At 40.9% G+C, this 21,498-nt stretch overlaps 2 protein-coding genes across 8 annotated transcripts in view; both read right to left on the bottom strand.

Annotated features, from left to right (window-relative positions):
- The window catches only part of MCCC2 (methylcrotonyl-CoA carboxylase subunit 2), a 34,151-nt gene extending 32,295 nt beyond the window's left edge, over nt 1-1,856 (bottom strand). For both annotated transcript variants that reach the window (XM_083357285.1, XM_083357286.1), the window contains exon 1: nt 1,690-1,856. In XM_083357285.1, coding sequence (XP_083213411.1) covers nt 1,690-1,821 — 132 coding nt within the window. In that variant the 5' untranslated portion in view covers nt 1,822-1,856. The remainder of the gene's footprint in view (nt 1-1,689) is intronic.
- Nucleotides 1,857-7,618: 5,762 nt separating this feature from the next.
- The window catches only part of BDP1 (BDP1 general transcription factor IIIB subunit), a 60,766-nt gene continuing 46,886 nt past the window's right edge, over nt 7,619-21,498 (bottom strand). Inside the window, exons 33-41 of one of the 6 annotated variants that reach the window (XM_083353102.1) lie at nt 21,229-21,385; nt 17,183-17,354; nt 16,203-16,254; nt 15,560-15,740; nt 11,491-11,710; nt 10,398-10,440; nt 9,648-9,864; nt 8,962-9,202; nt 7,619-8,603 (exon numbers count right to left, since the gene is read on the bottom strand). In XM_083353102.1, the coding sequence (XP_083209228.1) occupies nt 8,493-8,603; nt 8,962-9,202; nt 9,648-9,864; nt 10,398-10,440; nt 11,491-11,710; nt 15,560-15,740; nt 16,203-16,254; nt 17,183-17,354; nt 21,229-21,385 (1,394 nt within the window). In that variant the 3' untranslated portion in view covers nt 7,619-8,492. Of the gene's footprint in view, nt 8,604-8,961; nt 9,203-9,647; nt 9,865-10,397; nt 10,441-11,490; nt 11,711-15,559; nt 15,760-16,202; nt 16,255-17,182; nt 17,355-21,228; nt 21,386-21,498 lie in introns of those variants that run through there. The other 5 variants (XM_083353103.1, XM_083353104.1, XR_014491269.1 and 2 more) reach the window with 5 other exon arrangements.

Raw genomic sequence — 21,498 nt, 5'->3', positions numbered from 1 at the left:
GGCTTCCCATTGTCTAATACAGCCTTCCAGACAATCTAATTGCCACAGCCACAAAGCTCTCTATGCATCTCTCCTGTTTTTAAAAATCATGTGGTCTTCAGAAGGCTAGATATGATCTTCAGTCATTAGCCTGCAGGTTTTATCATGGGAACAGGGGACACAAACGTAAGCATACATGCTCACAAGTAGGACCCATTTGAATAAATTCTAAAACAATAAATTTTAGACTGGTCTCAAGACAAACAGACTAACTATAAGCAAACCAGAAGACGGTGAGTTCTAGTCCCACTTAAACATGAACCCAGCTGGGTGACCTTGGGCCAGTCACACTTACTCAGCCCAACTCAACTCACAGTGTTGTTGCTGTGAGGAAAACAGGAGAAAGGAGCACCTGGAAAGTCAGTTTGCTATGGCAGTTCAGGCATCCAACTAGAAATCAGAAGACTAAGTTCTAATCTAGACCTTCCTCGGGCATGACGTCAGCTGAGTAAATTTGAGTCAGCCCTTTCTATCAGCCCTAGGAAGCAGGCAATGGCAAATCATTTCTGAAAAACCTTGCCAAAAAAACCCCTGCAAGGACCTGTCCAGTCAGTCACTGGGAGTAAAAAAAACAGACTTGAAGACATACCCACTCACAAAATAATTCTGAGTTAAAACCTGAGTTTTAAGCCCACTTATATAAGGTAGCAGAATTTGGGCTGGAATTGAGTCAGTTTTAGGCAACACAAAAAAGCTTGTTGAGAAGTTGGGACTCACAGCAAAGTAAACACTTTTGGAGACAAAAAAATCTATTTTGCTCCAGATAAAGTGGATTGCTTACTGAATTCAAACTAGCCCTTTTTTTTCCCAAAAGCAAAAGCAGCATCACCATCATCTAGCAACAATTGCCAAAGTTTCCTTTTGGGCTTAGTTTAACGTATTGTCAATTGCCTGCCTATGGCAACGCTAAAGAGAAAATGAGACAAGGGGGGAAAAAGTTAAATCTAGGTTGAGGACTGGAGATATTCCTGGAAACAATAGAGCCTTAAATGAGAAGAACAAATGACTGAGAAATACAACAGCTCTAATCCTTCAAGGGAATTTTTGTAAGTGTATTTTGGTGGAAAGGCATTCAGAGGAAATCAGGTCCAGCCTCCTGCCTAAGGCAGGGTGTCACTGTAACATCCCTAACAGTTGACCTTCATTCCAGTGCAAGAATGATGGAATTGACAAAGCAATTTGGGTGGGGGGGAGGGGGGGAAAGAGGAGGCAAGTGCTTTAAGACTAAATCAACAACGTCGAGGATCTTTACAATTGCCACTGCCTTTTTTAAATGGTACACGGTTGGCCGAAGGAGAGTTGCCCAACTTTTATTCAGATTTCACTTTTATCGAGAAACCCGTTCTTCTGTGGGTTTATGACTATTCTGCAACGGCCCCAAATGAAAGCAGAGATCTTACAAAAAAAAAAACCAAAAAGGCTGGAAGCCCACCCAAAGCCTGCAGTGGATGATCTTCAAGCATCTACGTCAGGGGTCTTCAAACTTGGCCCTTTTGTGACTTGTGGACTTCAACTCCCAGAATTCCTCAGCCAGCCATGCTGGCTGAGGAATTCTGGGAGTTGAAGTCCACAAGTCACAAAAGGGCCAAGTTTGAAGACCCCTGATCTACGTGCTGCAAATCTTCACCGCGCTCCTCTTCCTTGGCCTACCTGATAGAAAGGGGAAGCGACCTCGGGTTGAGAACCCACAGTGGCCACTTTGTCCCCGTGATACGCACGGCCAAGAGCCGCTGCAGCCGCCCGCGGACAGGCAAAGAGACGGCATCTTAGGCCCGGTAACATCGCTGCTGGGGGCGCCAGGGCACCAAAGGGACGACTTCCCGGGGCTGGAAGTAAGCATGCGGCCCCTCCCACGCCGGAGCCAATGGAAGGAGGCAGCGAAACGCGGACGAGCGGACGGCACCGCCTGCTTCCTTTTCCCACCTCCGACTTATTAAAGGGACAGCCGAGGGAACCCTGGAAGTCAGGTCCTTTCCTCTGGAGACAGCGGGGCAAGGTTAAGAGTTAGGGTTAAGAGGGAACTATGCGCTGCTGGGTTAGTCTCTCGGCCTGTTCAAGAAACGTCCACTGGCAGAATGGAAAAGGGGTTGCCTCTTTGGGCTACTGCATTTGGTTTACGAAAATGTACGCTGTCCCGCTGTCCTAGAGGAGATCCACCCTGACTGCTCTTTAGAAGGCCAGATCCTGAAGCTAAAACTCAAATACTTTGGCCACCTAATGAGAAGGAAGGACTCACTGGAGAAGAGCCTCATGCTGGGAAAGGTTGAGGGCAATAGAAGAAGGGGACGACAGAGAATGAGGTGGCTGGATGGAGTCACTGAAGCAGTAGGCAGGTATCTTAAATGGACTCCAGAAGATGGTAGAGGACAGGAAGGCCAGGAGGAACGTTGTCCATAGGGTCGCTATGGGTCGGACACGACTTCGCAACTAACAACAACAACACGCTGTCACGTAGGCCTAGGGCAGTTGTTACGAGGAAAAGGAATGGGAAAGTAAATTACAGTTTGGTTGATACTTGCTGGCTAAACTAGGACTGTTATATCTGGGCTGTAAAATCAGGATGACCATCAAATGGCAGGATTTTCTGTATTTATTCAACATTATTCTGCTCATTTCAAATAGCTTTAACCTAAATTAACCATCATCACCTCTTACCACAATGAATGGGGTGGTAATCAAACTACCTGAAATCCTCAATTTATGGTTATTCCACTCCCTCTCATTTCTTTCTCCACAAGAAAACTCTGTTAATCCTACATAAGATTACTGTTTCAGCTGAATTGTGCTGATAACTAAATATAAATGAAAATATACAGGTGCAATAAAATCTGGGATACCAGTAAAAAATTCCAGTAAACTTCAGTAAATATTTTACTTAGTCCCAAGTCATTTAAAGAAAATGCCTACAAGTCCTGTTCTATACCAACTCACCACATCATGTGACATGTCGCAACATATCACATATCACTTTTTTTGCATTGCCGGAGCTGGGGTAGGCGCAGCCTCCATATGATGCAACCGGCCTGTGGGCCAGCATTTTGAAACCACTGCTCTATGCCATTTTTTGGCAATTACCACTGTCTTCTTTAAAAAGTTTTCACAAGAAAAAAGTAAGATCCTATCCTAAAGACATATGAATGAGTCTGTGCAAAATGTAACAATAAGGGGTAATGAAACTCAGTTTCTATATCCAGCGATCACCTGATAACTTTCAATAAGCACTGTTTTTACTTGATAATGTACGGATCAAATGTAATGCTAGTGACCTTACTGGAAGATTGGCAAGGAGGAACTGAATAGTGGTATGTACCACTTTCCCTTAGTGCATGTCACATAAAACCTATTATTCCTGTGTAATGGTTGAGTATGTAATACAGGAATAAGCAAGCATTCATTTTAGTCATTGAAATGTTACACTAATACAGTTGATCCTCGTTCAGATTCAATATGTGTGAATTTGCTTACTAACATTTATTTGTAGCTCCAAAATTGATACTTGTGTCGTTTTTGTAGGCATTTGTGGACACATGATGAGCAGCAAAAATTTGAATTACCCAACATGCAATTTCCCAGCTAAGGTCAAACAAGGCAATGTTCTGCCTTCTTGTTTCTATTCTCCTGATATAAACAAGTGTCCTGCATTTCCCCTAGGAGCAGTGGTTCAGTATTCACTAATTCAGCATTCAGGGCATTTTCGTAGAACATGGCTAGCACAAATAATGAGAATCAACTGTGTAATATGTTTTTGTCCTGTCCTTAGTGAGATGATTAACAATGATTTCTCATCATCAATCCAAAAATCTTGAGAAACAGATATCATATGATATAAACAAATTTTTTTAAACTTTGATATTTTGCAGAACTAGACAAAGCATTCTAAGTGTAGCAGAAGATTAACTTCTCTTCGGCAAACTCCATTGAGATGAGACCATCTGAAATAAGTGGAAATTATGGTGATTCATAGTTTGTATAGGCTATTAAAGCACAGGATGCAACTTAAGTATAGGCTAGTCAAAATACATGAAAGGCTGACTGATGGGATGGTGGTGCATGTATGCTTGCTGGTTTTGAAGTGATCTGCCCACCATCATCTCTTTGGGGTTCTCTCACTGGCACAAGGGATAAGTCTTTCTTTCTTTGTCTTCTTGTATTCTTCAATATTCTGGAATATTCTTCCATTTCTGCATACAGTTTGACTGTTATCTTAGTTACATTCTTCAGTACTCATGAATATTTGCTATTTTATATTTACTACTTTGGAATAAAGCCCTAAGTACTGATATTGTGTGGTCACTGCTTTTGAATTCAAAAGATGCTGTGACTCAACTATGTTGATAGAGCAGTAGCAAACCACCACTTAAATGTAAATGAACAGATCAGACTTGATTTTTTTAAAGTGATCTTGTTAATTTATAGATGCACAGCCTAAGAAGTCAGTATTTTAAATGAGTACACTTTTATAAGACTGCCAGTTCCAGTTCTGCAAAGAGGAAAAGTAGATTGATGGACTAGTTTCAGATATAATAATGAACCTGTAAATTGAACTATGCAATATATAATAGTTTAAATATTTAATTTCCAATTTGTTTTTCACTGATAAGTAAACTTAAATGTTTAAGAATGAAATACTATAACAATGTAAAACATAAAATTAATTTTGAAATACTATAACAATGTAAAACATAAAATTAATTTTGTTGAATTTTGTATGTTCCATCAACTGTTAAAGAGAAAATTCGACATATAAATCATATAAAAATTTATTCACATAATTTACATACATAATATGCCTGCTTTCTTTGAAACAGAAAGCTTTCGCATGAACATTACATACCACTGAAAATATGTATCAAACTTTTCACCAAAGGAACCCTTTTTGCACATTAATTAAAATGAGATGTTCTGTCAATTAACCAAAGTTATTTGTCTTTCTGTCATCAGTAAATACCGTATATTGATTTTGCTATAAAGGAACCTGTACTGTATATTTTAAAGAATTTTGTAAACATTGCCAAGAAAACATACTATAATTTATAATAAAAATGGGTGGGGGAATAGGGAGATTGTGGTAGGCCGCTTTTCGCAGCGCTTCCGTGAATCTTCGAAGAAGATTCGGGACCGTTTGATGCTCTGAGGCTTGCAAAAGAGAAGGATTTCCTCTGGCCGTACCTTCCTTTTGTTTGCTTCAGCCGGCCGCCGTCATGTTCAAAAAACTGAAGCAGAAGATGAGCGAGGAACAAACTTCGGGCCGCGGAAGTCCAGCCCGTGGCACTTCGGCGTTTACTCAGGAAGTTACTTTTATTGATTAGCCCTTGGGCCATATCAACTCAGGAAGTTAAAATGGATAAGAAAACAGAGGCATCTTGAAGAAGAATTTGCTGCATCCTTAGAGGAAAAGGACGAAATTATCAGTGTCCTGCAGACGCAGGTATCATTACTGAAGCAACAATTACATAGTAATGAGACAAACATTGAACTACCGAATCCAAATGTTCAAACTCAGTCACAAGTTCAGAGTCCGGTAAAAGATCAGAATACGGAAAATACTTTGCAGTCAGTGGGTCCTGTTGGTAATGAGAATGCTGATAAAACAATAGAAACACTAACTCAGCGAGTAAAACATCAAGAAAACTTGCTTCATCAATGTAAAGAAAGAATTAATACTCAGAAGGAGCGCTTAGCACAGCTGTCCAATGAGAAAGAAGTGCTGCAGGAACAACTATATGAGAAGCTTCAGGAGCTAGAGAAAATAAAGGGTATGGTTATAGCAGAAACAAAATGGCAAAAGCATGAAACTCTGGAATTGAAGGAAGAAATTGCCCAGTTACATATTCATATCAATCAGGTGGTTTTGCAGAGTGAAGAACTAAAAAAACAGAAAGAAAAATCTGGAAAATCTGCATTTGAACAGCTTGAGAAGGCTTTAAGTGCAGCTCAGATGGCTGAAGAAGCTCACAGGAAATTGGAAGCAGAAATGGATGAAAAAATCAAAGCTATTGAAAAGGCAAATAAAGAAGAATGTGTGATCCTTCAACAGGAATTAACAAGGATGAAGCAGGAAGTGAAAAAATGCCAGAAGAATCACCTATCGGCAATGAAAGAGAAAGAACAACAAGATTTATTAGCTTTAGAAGAAATAGAATTGCAGAAAAAAGCTTTACAGTCAGAATGCAACAAAAAACTTGAAGATATGCAACTGGAAGTAGAAACTTTCCAAACACTGCAGCACATTGCTGGCTCATATCTGGGTGGTTGTCCACTGGGACTCCGGGATGCCTCTCACGGTTGCTGCTGTTGAGCGGGGTGCCACCTTTGCTGTGCCTGTGCATTTGGTTTTTCTTGCCTGGATGTGGACCTTTGGCCTTTCTCCCTGCAGCGGTTTGGCCTTTCTCCCTGCAGCGCTTCTTTCAATTTGTTATCGAATATGGTGGTGTTTGCCGAGTGGAGGTTCGGATTTGCAGGCATCGGATTGGCAATTTGATTGTTTTTGGTTCTGTGAGATACAGAGAAACAGGTTTTTTTGGTGGCGGGAACTTTGGCGTGGGTTGGTGGGGGAGGTGGGGGGCATTTCATTCATTCATTTCAGCCAACTGTGGGTGCATGGATGGTGGGTGGGTGGTGAATGTCACGGATCGTTCTGGTAGCTATCAGGGTGTGAAGCTATGTATGTAGATTTGGTTTGTAATTTTTGAAAAGCTCAAGAACTTTTTTACCTGGATGTGGAAATATTTGAGATGTGGTCGGGTGTATTGGGGTGGTGTACCACCAGTATATTTTGGTGTTAAAAAAAATAAAAAAATAAAAAAAATTATAATAAAAATTAATAGGATCTTCTTGTCCTTTCCACTTAACAAGGAAAGATAAGGCACCTTATAGCTTGGTTTCTTTAATAGGATTTTTGTGCTACACTTTTTTCATTGAAATATAATTATTACAGCAGACTGGTGGATTTTTGAGGATGTATTCTTCCATATATTAATATGAACACACGCTGCTCTATGGTGGAACTATTTGGGTTAATTTTTACCACTGAATATTTGTAATGTTTATTTGTATCCATTGATCTATATGTACATTTGATAAATAAGTACCGTAAGATTCTTGTTTTATTTAATTTCCTTGCAACCCTCCAAAATTAAAATGGCAAACAGAAATTCAGATCAGTCAAATCAATATAAAATTGTTAAATCTCATAGAGTACTGAATTTGTTACTAATAACTAGAATACTGATTTGGATATCTTTAGAGAAGAGGCACTGAAATAAACTGATCTTTGGTCATGACAAATATTAATTACCGGTAAATCATGGGTCTACTGTAATTTTTTAAAAAGTGTGGATCCAACCAATTGTCTATGCTTTTTTAAAAATGCTAACATCTTTCATATCAAATCGAGTAATAATGTAATATCTGCCTATAGTAATATTTGCACAGAATAAATCCAGAAAATAGAAGTAGCTTCTTAATTATTCAAAATTGTATACATTAACAATAGTAGATGCAGACAATTATTTTCATAGATATTGCATAATTCTTTCCAAAGAAAACTAGAATTTAGTATCCAATTGCTAATTTAAAAGTTATTTTATAGGTTTCCTTTTTTCAGTCAAAATCATACTAAAGAACAAAAAATAACCTCAGTGACAAATGGAATATGTTTATAGCTTGAGTTATTAAACTAGAAACACAGAACAATAAGGGGAAAAAAGAAATTTCATAAAGTGGAAAATAACCATATTTTATATTGTTGGGGGAACTCTTACTCTCTCATACATTTGACTTTAATTTTAATTTTTCCTCTTCACTGCTTTAACTGGGTTTTAAAATGGCAGTGCATTGCTTCATATAAAATTTAGCACTTTTACCACTAGAAATTTTCTAAAGTTATGTATCTTCAGGATGAACAGAATTAACACAGAATAATTATTGTTCTATACATTCAACTTAAATATTTTTTCACATTTATGTCTGTACATTTAAAGACATTTAACATTATTTTTGAAACAATTCACATATATTCATTACAAAAATAAGTTGACTTCTGATTTCATTACCTACAATGTCCAGAATTTGCCTATTTTACAGATATTCTCCTTTCCATAGATTTACTTCACAAAAAGAAGTAAATATTATTTACATAAGTATTGTATTGAAGTGGCATATGATCATTCTGATATTCCTCATTGCATTTCTAAATCTTTCTATATATGCATGTTTAGAATAATCTAACATAATTCAAACAAAAACAGCTTTTCTGATTATGTACATCTTAACATTTAACATACATTTTCATCAATGTTTCAAAAAAGCAGACTGCTCAGAATAAAAGAATATTTCTCTCATTCAGAAAATTTCCTCTTAATATATTAATATATTAAACATAATTTAATTAACTAAGATAGTATGTTGCTATTTAAGATTATTAGAAACCAAGCATCTCATAATCTTCACAGTTATTCTGAATCATCCACCTCCATAAAAATATCACTAAAGAAATATTCTGAGATCTTTATTGACTCTTCTTTTTCTTGCTCTTTAGCAGAACCCTCTTCCTCAGGTAAAACCTAAAAAAGGAAAAAAAACATTTTACAGTCTGATGGCTGTTTAATAATTGTGTAAAAGCATCATATGTAGGGTGTTTGAACAAGTCATGCAGAGGTACAGGCAATTTTGCTTATGGTTTACAATATGATTTTCTATAGAAATTATCTTGTAATATCTATCTTATGAAATTCAAAGATTTGAATCCAGAGGTATTTTTCTGATCAACAGGGAAATATTTCTCTGAGGGCTGAAAGCATTCTGTCTAAAGTCTTCTGGAGAATCTGATGCAGATAATTAAGATAGCAAGAGGAAATTGGCAAGTATCGGTTCCCAACTATCTGGTACTATTATGTTTCTTGTAGAGATATTCATCTATACCTGAACAGAAGAACAGCTTCCACTCTCATATTTTGAAGGTGACAACAGGGTTGTTGGAAGTGAACTATATTCCTGAATCTCTTTGTTACTGTCTTTGAAAGTTGAAGCTGGACATTCAGTGGTATTTTCAGAAATTGATGTACAGGTTTTCTTCAGAGGTTTGCTGTTCTTTTTAGCAGCTACTTCATCAGGATTAATTTTACAGATTAAAGGTAGAAATCCCAGAGATCTTTGATATGATCTGTTCAAAACAATTAAAATTAATCTAACAAAATATAGTAAATGAATAAAATTACAAAAGTAGCCCCAGAGATCCCCTGAATTTGACTACTGATTTGAGATCCCCTGATCTGAAACTGTTATGCTATTTATGCTAATTAGTAGCGTGCTTTTTTTGTAAAAGAAAAAGGTGCCGGAACTCACACATGTCATACAGCCCGCCTTGCCTACCCTACAAAGTTCCATCCAAAAAAGGTGCCGGAACTCCGTTCTGAGCGTTCTATGACAAAAAAAAGCCCTGCGATATAGCAAATTTCTGGTTTCTAAATTTTCTAATTGTTCCTTTAAATAGAACAGTGGTTAATTTAGGCTGAGCAGTTATAATTTAATGGTTCTGTTTCTCCCTTCATTACAAATATTAAATAAAAGTTTATAGGATCAAAGTAAAAATGATGCTTGAATCATACCTGGGTAATGATGTTTTTGGAAGGGCGTCTGTATTTCTAACTTGGTCTGATTGTTCAGAACTGTAAGCTACACAGAATCTTTGTTCTTTGTTTGTTTCGGCTTTTCTAGCACCAGGCATTCTTGACACGATTCCAGCCTCACTATCTGTTTCACCAAGCAACACAGTCCCTACATTCAGAGAAGACTGAGGCTGCTCTTTTTCCTCCACTTGTAACTCTGTAAGGGACATTATTTTCTTTGAAAAATTACATTTTTCTGATATAAGAGGCATGGCTTCCTTGCAAATAATAAAATAAAATTAATTTCCAAGAGATCCCTAAATAGTTTCCATTTCTTTTCATTTTTACACACATATGGATGCAAGCACACACAAACACAGATATGGAGGCTAATTTGGGACCTCTTGCAAATTAACTTCATGTTACTACTTGCAAGCAAGCTATGTCTCTTATTTATACAGATTTTTCAAATTATGTAATCATTAGGATTCATCTATGCCCCAAGTCCCACTAGTTCTGTGGTGCCAAAGGTGGCTTTTCATACAGTTTTCAAATAACATCCCCACAAGTCTATGCCACATTAAAACTGCTCGGAAAAGGATGGAATAAAAGGGTATGTTTCAAAAGGCCCAGTTTTTTGAATGAGCTCCATCACATCTCTATATAATATGACCAATAGAAGCAATTGCCTATGTGTCTATGCATATGTGTCACAATTTTGCATGTGAAAACAATAGGAACTTCACCTACCAGCAGCCTTTCTTGGTGTATACTGTAATTTAAGAGAGGTCCCCTGCATTAAAAAATAATATGAATATTGGTAAATAATTTCCCTTTTAGTTACATGACTAAAAAGCTCAATACAGTAAGATATTTTAACTTGTTTCAGTTTGTGAAATGATGGTTTGGAGTTTAAGCTGTCTAATGATCAAATCTGAAGTGGGGGCAAGAGCTGGCATGATGGGTTAGTTGCTGATAGCCCATCCCTTCAACAGAATCCACCACTTTCTAACACATGAAAACCTACCTCATTTTCATATGCAATTCAACCACAACCAGATTCAGCCTCTAGGATAAGCACCAGCATGCAGAACGTAAAGTTTAAAAACAGTGGAACAAAAAAGGAGCATCACATCTGCCACATAATACGTTTTTTGGCTGGGATTCAATAACGAAAGCTGGCTGAGACCAACTTATTTTATTTGCTTTTCAGATGTATAGCCACCAGCACCCCGCCCCTGGTTCCATAACAATTCTGGCAGTGTTCAACATTAAAAACAGCATGCAACATTATAATTAAGAAATATATGCCCACGTAGCTGCACTAGGAAATGGAGGATATTTTTAAAATACATTTGTTATTTTAGAACCAGGAAATAACATGGCTGATTATTTGCACAGGCCTATATTAACTGTCTTATCAACTTCCCAGAAAATCAAGCATGCAAACTATTCATGTAGGCCTCTGCGAGTTCACTGCAGGACACAATACTTAGAAATGAACCTTTGTATCTGGACCAAAGGAGCTTTTTCAAGAGGCAACTGGACTTTTTTTTTCTTTGAAGACATTTCGCTTCTCATCCAAGAAGCTTCTTCAGTTTTCTTCAAGGAAAAACAAAGTCCAGTTGCCTCTTGAAAAAGCGCCTCTGTGACAACGATGACCTGGATGACTGAGAATCTCCATAGACACTTTGTATCTGTAGTTGTCAATGGAATGCAAGACTAGAACAGGGTAGAATCTTCCCATACTTTTCTCATGAGGTATTCAAAACTTTCTGGATCCAGTGGTAATTAACAGATAAATGATTCTGAAATAAATATTTTGTGAATCCCTGAATCTAACCTTATCAGAGCTTTCCAGGTATTCTTGTATAGGAGCAGTATGTCTTGTCTTCTCAGAAACACTACTTTCTTCTATAGATACTGAAGACCTTTTCTGATTTTTCCAAGAGGCCAAACCCAAATCTACTAATTGTTCTGATGACGATGGACGCAATTCTCTCTCTGTAGGGTCTGTGACAGAAGCAGCACTTTCTTCAACTGACGCCTGGATGGATCCAACACTGTATGGAGATATAGATATATAGATATAAATATAGATTCTCAGATATTACTGAAATTTAAAACTTACTTTATTTAAATCCTTATTAATAATAAAATATTAACCTCAGAAGTAATTCCACTGGCATCAGTGGGATTTTATTCTAGGTTACTGCTGTATCGAATGGCTTTCTTTGTTATGAGCTTACAGCAATAAACAAACTTTGGAGACCAACGTTGTTACTGTCCTGCAGATGCTTCCAAAAAATAGCTACTATAGCAGGTATGATAATAAAATGCCCATTTATGCAGAACTAAACTGGCAAGGCTGCTTCCTGCTACACTCTTTATGCTCTCAGAATGGTCTCTATAATATCTTTGATGTCACCACTGTCCGGAAAACACTGCAGAAAGTTAACATTTGGAAAGCAGCAGGCTCAGATAACATCCCTGGACGTGTCCACAAGACAGCGCAGATGAGCTGTCTTGTGTTCTCACAGATATTTTCAATCTCTCGTTGCAGCAGGCAGCGGCCCCATCGTGTTTTAAGATGGCCATCATCTTGCCAGTGCCAAAAAAGTCCACAATTACAGGCCTCAATGATTACCGTCCGGTTGCACTGACATCCACCATTATGAAATGCTTTGAGAAGCTGATAAAAGGACATTATTGTATCTAGCTTCCCGCCAACATTTGACCCACTTCCGTTTGCCTATTGACCAAATCGCTCTATGGAGGATGCTATTTCTTCTGTTCTCCATCTGAGCTTGAAAGAAATACTTATGTGTGTTTGTTGTTTGTCGTCTTGATTTTCTTACCAACAGGCCCCAATAAGTGCGAGTTGGAACTAATACCTCTAATACCATTTTCTTGAGCACAAGTTCTCCTCAGGGCTGCCTCCTAAGTCCGCTGCTGTTCACCCTGTCGAACCATGACTGTTGTGCTAGGTTTGCCACCAACCATATTGTGAAGTTTGCAGATGATACAACAGTAGTGGGCTTTATTCATGATGACTATGTGGATGCTTGCCACAAGGAGGTTGGGGGTTGGTGAACTGGTGTAAGGAAAACAGCCGAGTTTTAAATACTGGAAAAACCAAAGAGATCATTGTCGATTTCTGAAAAGGCAGGCACAGCCACACTTCTCTGTGCATTATTGATTCACCTGTGGAGATGGTTACCAGCATCAAATTCCTGGGTGTGCAGCTAACGAGTAGGCTGGCTTGGTCGCTCAACAGTGAGAAACTGGTGAAGTGAGCACAGCAGCACCTGCATTTTCTGCATTGCATGAGAAAAGCTCATCTTCCTTCTCCTGTCCTGACCACTTTCTACAGGAGAACGATCAAGAGCATCCTGTCATACAGCATCACAGTCTGGTTTGGAAGCATCACTGCTTCAGACAGGAAGGCAGTGCAGAGAGTGGTGAGGATGGCTGAAAAGATCATTGGCAGTTCCCTCCCTCCCATCCAGGACATAGCACAGAAGCGTTGCTTGAGCAGGGTCCGCAAGATTGTCTGGGACACTAAAAATCCTCTTCACGACCTGTTTTCCTTGTTACCTTTTGGGAGGAGGCTTTGTGTTATCTGAAGCAGAACATCCAGATTCAGCCATAGTTTCATTCCATACAGCATTAACCTTGTGAACTCTTAAGCTTCCTCCTTCCGTTATATATTCAAGATGGACAATATTTAATATTTATTTGTTATGTATATGTAGGGGTGTGGGTCTGTACATATGTTGTATATAGTATGTTTAGGTGTATGTCATGTTTGTGTTTCACTTTGAGAGCGGGCAACTAAATTTCATTTTTGATGTATGCCATTGTGCCCTCAGTAAAAACTGACAATAAAGGTTATCTTATCTTATCTTATAGGCTGGTAGGGGCCCTCTGAAACAAAGCATGAAACTGCAGATATCCATTTTCCAAGAATATCTATGCATCCCAGATACACAGAAATGGATTCTTAGAATTCTTAGAAATAAAGACTGTAAATACTGGCATTTTTCAATATTGCAGGTTATTATTGATTGATTACAAGAAACGAATCTAAAAAAAAAAACTTCTTAAAGATAGGAAACTAGGCAGGGATCATGAAAAGTAACCACAATTGATGATAATGGGCACTGTTTCCTCCAGCTGCAGAAAGTTATTGTGACCATTTGTTGCAGTAAATCTTATTATATTTTTATAAGGGGAGGTATTATTTTTTATTTTTGATGCTGTGTTTGTACTGCTTGTAAGCCACCTAGACTCACTGTGAGCGAGTAGGCAACCATATAAATTTCCCTAATAAATACTTTTTTAATAATTAATAGCTGTAATGTACTTTGCTAACTTGCCTGCCTCAAGCTTGCATGGCAAACAATTAGAAGTAAATAATTCTGCATTTGTTTCTACAAAGAATATCCCCCAATATTTTCAAAAGTCACACAAGCCAGCTCTTTCCCAAAATATCATATTTAAACTTTTAAATAAGTATGTACTTATTTATTCTGAGTGGTATTTTTTTCAAATTTGGCAACTTTTAAGATGTGTGGACATTAATTCACAGAATTGTCCAGCCAGCACATTGCCTGGAGAATTCTGGGAGTTGAAGCTCAGAACTCTTTAAAAATTGTCAAGTTTGAAAAACAGTGTAATGGAATATACTGAAGTACAGGTAGTTCTCAACTTCATTTAGTGATTGTTTGAAGTTACAACAGCACTGAAAAAAGTAGCTTATGATCATTTTTCAAACAACCCTTGCAGTATCACCGTGGTCATGTGATCAAAATTCAAATGCTCAGCAATTGATATGCATGACAGTTACAGAGTCCCAGGGTCATGTGATCACATTTTAGGACCTTCTGATAAGGAAAGTCAATGGGGAAGCCAAATTCATTTAACAATCATGTTACTGACTTGACAATTGCAGTGATTCATCTTGCTTAGCAATGAAAATTTTTGGGCTCAATTGTGGTTGTAAGTCAAGGACTATCTGTACATTGTTACATCTCTTTTCAAGAGAAAGAATATTAAATTTAAAACTTGCCTATGGCTTAAAGCCAAAGTCCCCTCTCTATTTTTAATTTATCCTCAGAAAAATACCTATCAAGATTAAATTGGAATCAGGCCTTGGGTTTGGCAACATGTTGAAGTAAAAAATGTTTCATGTTTGCTTCCCAAAGGGACTGTCATATGCAAACAAAGAACTCTTTATTGAGTTGAGTTGGAAATATAGACTTACTTACATACTTAATTTATTTCATTTACATAGCCACCCATAACTGCAAGAGACTTTCATGGCAACTAATCTTAAAATAAATTAAAAACAAATTCTCATCAGACATACAAAAATTTAAATATACAGCAGCTGAGGAAGATATCACTGTTAATGGTGTTAACACAATCAGGAGATGGGCCCCAGGCCAGGGCACAGAACCAGGTCTTTAGTATCTTGTGAAAGGTCAGCAGAATCAGGACCATCTTAAATCATTGGAGGGAGAATATTTCATAGTACAAATGTTTAGGGCAAAAAAGACATGTCTTCTAGGTTCTGGCAATCAGCATTCCTTAGCCAACAGAACCCAAAGCATGCTTATTCTGCTGGACCATATTGGACAGGGAGAAACGACGATTGCAAACAGCCTCTGAGAAAGGGGAACCAGCATAACACAGTCCTACTCACTCTCTGAGAAGGATACCATGATTAATAGTATCAAAAGTCACTTCACAGGTCAAGAAAACCAAGGATTGTTAATCTCCAAAAAATAAGCAGATTTTTAAGCCAGGCAGGCAGTATTAAGAGAACTTTTAGGGTCAGTCCCTAGTCTTAAGAAGTTCCGAAAGTTAGTACCTGAATGCTAAAGAATATATTAATATTTAATATTTACCTTACATCTCTTGTCAGTTGCAATGAGTCCATATTATCTGAGGTGAAAAGTATTGGTGGAGGAAGCAATTCCCCAGAACCATGTGAAAGCGCAGCAGGGACACTATTACATTCCACAGAATCAGGCGAGATTTCCACCAGTGTTAAAATGAACTCTGGCTCTTCCTCTGCATCTACAAAATCTGTAATGTCACCACTTAACTATTAAAAATATCAATCAAAACAGCAGAAAAAAGTAAACCCTTGAGAACATAAACAATTTATTTTTTTCTTATTTACTTATTTCATTTTAAATCACCATGTGTTTGCATTTCTGAGCAAAGCAAATACTGTAAGGAAAAGTAGGCATGCTTAGCCAGTTATTCTGGTAAGCAAATATGCTTAAAATGTTCTGTGTCTTTCTGCTCTTTTTTCTCTTTTTTTCTCCATTCAAGTTCCCTGATCATTCTTATTACTCTATTTCTTGTACTTCCTCTCAATAATTATTTGTTTCCCCTTCTATCAGACAATGATAGTATTAAGGAAATATACAAATAGGTTAAAAGCAAGGATACTTTATTTTAAATCCCAGAGATGTCCTTTAAGAAAAAATAAATTGTAAATAAAAGTTGTGTTCAGATAAAGAATCAAATATTAGATCATACCTGTACTCATCTCTGTCATTACTGAAATGCTGGCATTCTTGTTTTCTTCAGTCTATGAATAAAAATATCACAATGAGTATATGCAGCATGTGAAAAAATCCCATTGTCCAGAATATATATAACTCTAAAATTACTGCGTATCTTTATCCGTGCTATCAGAAATCACATAAAGCTTATTGTCCCAGGAATTCAAGGGAAAGAAACCAGAAAGCAGGATAAAACCCCTAATAAATAAAACTAGAAAAATTAGAAAAGTAGAAAATTAGAAAACTATCAAGTGTCAAAACACAACAGAAATAATTTGTAAATGAAAATATATACAGTATTATTAATAAAGAATGGAACACATCATATTTGCCTTTCATTTACTGTACTTGGAAACAACTATAGCACAGCAATCATTCACAAAAATAATATGCAATAATTTAAAAACAACAATCCTTCAATCTTTGTAATTACAGTAAACAGTAAATTCATCTAAACTCAATTGTGTTTTTTCTTCTAACGCTTTGCTCATTAATGGAGAGTCAAACACTTTTTGGAGGAACAGTAATATGCCTTTTCAAAGCAAATGTAACTACAATCTTAAATCAGTGCTAAAGTAATGCTTACTAAAAAGGCATAGTTTACTGGAAAGGAAGCATATCAAGAAAAAGCAGTAAAACTGTACAATTCAGTTTAATTTTAGCAACCTGTCCAATTTCTACAAATACCATACACATAAAGCTCTTAACAGGATTAACCAGAATATATTATGGTGAATTTAACTAGAATATGGTTAACCAACCTGTCCAATTTTCTACAAACACACATAAAGCTCTCAACAGGATTAACCAGAATATATTACGGTGAATTTAACTAGAATATGGTTAACCAAAATAGGGTGAATGTAGTAAACTTATATGCAGTTATTTAGCAACAGATTTCCTTTTATACTACATTCCAAAAGGTAGCTATTTCGAATAATTAACACTTCTTACTTGAGCAACTTCAGCTGTAGAAAACTGGTGTTCAGCAGACCCAAAAGCGTGGAGATTACTCTTTATGTTGAGATTATCTGGTAGTTCAGATAAACAAGGTACTGCTTCTTGAGAACATGTTGGAGATGTTAATTCAGATGCAATTTCATAAATCTCTTGTATTGGGTTTCCACTTATGCAAAAAAAGAAAAGAAAATAGTTTTAATCTAGATGCTGTTTATCAAAATGTTCCAGAACCTTTTTATACCATATACCGTATATACTTGAGTATAAGCCGACTCGAGTATAAGCCGAGACCCCTAATTTTACCCCCCAAAACTGGAAAAAGTTCTTGACTCAAGTATAAGCCGAGGCTGGGAACCGCCGAGTGGCTTTCAGCACTGGAGAAAATGCAAAATCGCTCGAGACCAAACTCGAAGGAATCAGCTGCCGGTGGGAGCGAGGCGATCCGTGCGGTCCCGTGACAGCCAGTCGGGCAAGCAACACGAAGAGCGGCAGGGCTTTATTTTTGCACCGTGGAGCTCCCCCTCCTCCCAAACTCCCCCTCTCTCCCCCTTCCCCCCACTTCCCAGAGCTGAATACAGGGTATTAACCGGCGGCGGAGGCTTGCAGAACGGCGGATCGAGCCTCTGTCACCGGCGGCTGGATCTGCGCTCCGCAAGCCTCTGCCGCCGGCGGAGGCTGGATCCGTGCTCAACAAGCCTCTGCCGCCGGCTGGATCCGCACCCTGCCGCCGGCAGAGGCTTGCGGAGCGCGGATCCAGTGGGGGGGAAAAGCCCTTTACCAGGATTTGCCTGCATGCCGGCGGAGGCTGGATCCGTGCTCCACAAGCCTCTGCCGCCGGCTGGATCCGCGCCCTGCCGCCGGCAGAGGCTTGCGGAGCACAGATCCAGTGGGGGGGGGGGAAAGCCCTTTACCAGGATTTGCCTGCATGCCGGCGGAGGCTGGATCCGTGCTCCAAAAGCCTCTGCCGCCGGCTGGATCCGCGCCCTGCCGCCGGCAGAGGCTTGCGGAGCACAGATCCAGTGGGGGGGGAAAAGCCCTTTACCAGGATTTGCCTGCATGCCGGCGGAGGCTGGATCCGTGCTCCAAAAGCCTCTGCCGCCGGCTGGATCCGCACCCTGCCGCTGGCAGAGGCTTGCGGAGCGCGGATCCAGTGGGGGGGAAAAGCCCTTTACCAGGATTTGCCTGCATGCCGGCGGAGGCTGGATCCGTGCTCCAAAAGCCTCTGCCGCCGGCTGGATCCGCGCCCTGCCGCCGGCAGAGGCTTGCGGAGCACAGATCCAGTGGGGGGGAAAAGCCCTTTAGCAGGATTTGCCTGCATGTCTCAAGTGCTACCTAATGTGCTTTCAGCCTCAGTCGGCCACTCCACATTGTAATCACGAAGGTAGCTCTCTAACGGAAAGGGAAGGGAAGGGAAGGGAAGGGAAGGAAAGGAAAGGAAAGGAAAGGAAAGGAAAGGAAAGGAAAGGAAAGGAAAGGAAAGGAAAGGAAAGGAAAGGAAAGGAAAGGAAAGGAAAGCCCACCATCTCTCCTCTGCCGCTCGCTCTCGCCGCTCCAGCCCTGGCGAGCCAAAGAGACGAAAGGCCCCGAGCAATAGGAAGGGGATCTCACTAGAGCGGGAGGGGGGAGGGAAAGGGGGGGGAGGAAAGGCCCGATCGCTTTGTGTTGAGCTGGTTCAGCTCAGCCGGACTAGGCGGGGCTGCGGCTCCCAGCTGATGCCGCTGCCGCCATCCAAGTCCGGCCGGCAAGAACTTTTTTTCTCCCCGCCCCGCAGTGACGAGTAAAGCGCGACTTACTTCCTCCTCCATGCCCACGTCGCCTTCTCGCCCAACAATCCCAAGTAAGGGGTGGCCTCAGAAAGGGGCTCTAACTTTCCCCTACCGCTCGAACTTATCTTGGAGAGGAAGGCAAAATCGGGAGAGGGAAGAAGAGCGAGGACTGGAGCAGCGCTTGCCCGGCTTCTTTCCCCTGCAGGGAGCGGCGGGGTCGGTTCTGCCTCCACCATGTTCTCTCTCAAGAGCCTTGTCCCACCCGCAAAACGCCAGCACCGCCGCCGCCGCCCCCTTCCTAGCCAGCCCTCAGCCGCTTCACAAGCACCCGTTGCCGGCCCAGTTCTATCAGACCCGCGCGGCGCCGCACGTACTCCGTTTACATGGCCCCCGTACTTCCCCCACACGTCCCTTCTCCCGCCTCCTTCCCATAACGGCCTCTACCTACCGGACGGCGTCTCAGCTCCCCGTGTCCGCCGCCGCCGCCGCCACCCTGACCAAACCCTCTCTGCCTGCGCGCGCCCTCCCTCCCTCCCTCCTTCCTCTCTGTCTCTAGCTGGGCGAGGCTTCCAGCCGTCACCGTGACGCTACACGCCCAGCTTCTCTCTGATTTCCCTGGCCCAGTCCAGTGATGCTTGAGAGGAAAAAAAAAGCGAGCGGGCGGGCGAGGTGGGGAGGGAAAGGCAAGAATGACCGCTTTGTGTTACCTACCATGAAACCAGTCCTTGCAGGCGTCGCACTCTATCATGAAGCGGGTTACATCGTAGGGCAGCCAGGCAGCGGAAAGAAGCAGGCAGGCAGGGGGCGGAGGAACGGAGACCCGGCGACGTTTGGGGATATTTGGGGAGGCGCCCAAACCTCCCCAAACATCGCCGGGTCTCCGTTCCTCCGAGCCCTGCCTGCCTGCTTCTTTCCGCTGTGGAAAGAAGCAGGCAGGCAGGGCGCAGAGGAACGGAGACCCGGCGACGTTTGGGGATATTTGGGGAGGCGCCCAAACCTCTCCAAACGTCGCCGGGTCTCCGTTCCTCCGCCCCCTGCCTGCCTGCTTCTTTCCGCTGTGGAAAGAAGCAGGCAGGCAGGGCGCAGAGGAACGGAGACCCGGCGACGTTTGGGGATATTTGGGGAGGCGCCCAAACCTCCTCAAACGTCGCCGGGTCTCCGTTCCTCCACCCCCTGCCTGCCTGCTTCTTTCCGCTGTGGAAAGAAGCAGGCAGGCAGGGCGCAGAGGAACGGAGACCCGGCGACGTTTGGGGATATTTGGGGAGGCGCCCAAACCTCCTCAAACGTTGCCGGGTCTCCGTTCCTCCGAGCCCTGCCTGCCTGCTTCTTTCCGCTGTGGAAAGAAGCAGGCAGGCAAGGCGCAGAGGAACGGAGACCTGGCGACGTTTGGGGATATTTGGGGAGGCGCCCAAACCTCCCCAAACATCGCCGGGTCTCTGTTCCTCCGCCCCCTGCCTGCCTGCTTCTTTCCGCTGTGGAAGAAGCAGGCAGGCAGGGCGCAGAGGAACGGAGACCCGGCGACGTTTGGGGATATTTGGGGAGGCGCCCAAACCTCCCCAAACGTCGCCGGGTCTCCGTTCCTCCGCCCCCTGCCTGCCTGCTTCTTTCCGCTGTGGAAAGAAGCAGGCAGGCAGGGCGCAGAGGAACGGAGACCCGGCTTCGTTTGGGGAGGTTTGGGGAGGTGCGCGCGCACCTCCCCAAACCTCCCCAAACTTCGGCAGGTCTCCGGCGGCGGTGGCTTGGGAGAGGTGCGCGCGATCCCGGAAGCTCCAAAGCCTCGGCCGCGCACAAGTCCTCGGTAAGTTTTTTTGTTGACTGGAGTATAAGCCGAAGTGGAATTTTTCAGCCCAAAAAGTGGGCTGAAAAATTCGGCTTATACTCAAGTATATACGGTAACTTAAAATGAATGGCATGAGATGTACAGTCATTCTATATAAAAATGGAACCACACAATTTAAGAAATGTAGATAGTAAGGAACATAGTGCTTTATAAAGAAAAATGGATTCCAATTCTATTTTAAGAATATATTTCATTACTCTCATGCATCAAAAGTTATTTGGAGAAAATTAAGAGCATTTAAATTTAAATGTTAAAAATGAAGACTGGCTTTTTTAAGAAAATGCAAAACATCATTTATAACTATATTCCCAATTAATTTTGGAGAACTTCACCCCTGCAGACATCTATGTTCTACAAAACAATTTACTACATATTACAAACATCGCCCCAACACTTGAGAAATAACAAATATACAACTGTAGTGGAGTATATACCTTTCTATATTATTTTCCTGCATGGCGGGGCCATCACTTTCAGAATGTAACTCATACTTTCCCATAGTGCTAATTTTAGCAAGCTGCTCATCCATTTGGAGATTCATTTCAACTTTCTGCTCTTCTCTAGGTTTTTCTGGCATTCTGTCATCTGTTATTTTAGGTATATGCAGGAAAAGTTTGTAAGCTATTGTTACTATTTAGATGAGATAGACAAAAATACATTTTCCTTATTGTGAGATGACTTTGTTATCTAAAGTATAGGCTGAT

This window comes from Vipera ursinii (assembly GCF_947247035.1).
Source record: "Vipera ursinii genome assembly, chromosome: 2".
Taxonomy (NCBI): domain Eukaryota; kingdom Metazoa; phylum Chordata; class Lepidosauria; order Squamata; family Viperidae; genus Vipera; species Vipera ursinii.
Note: the sequence above shows the minus strand (reverse complement) of the source record. Positions and strands in the feature narration are given on the sequence as shown.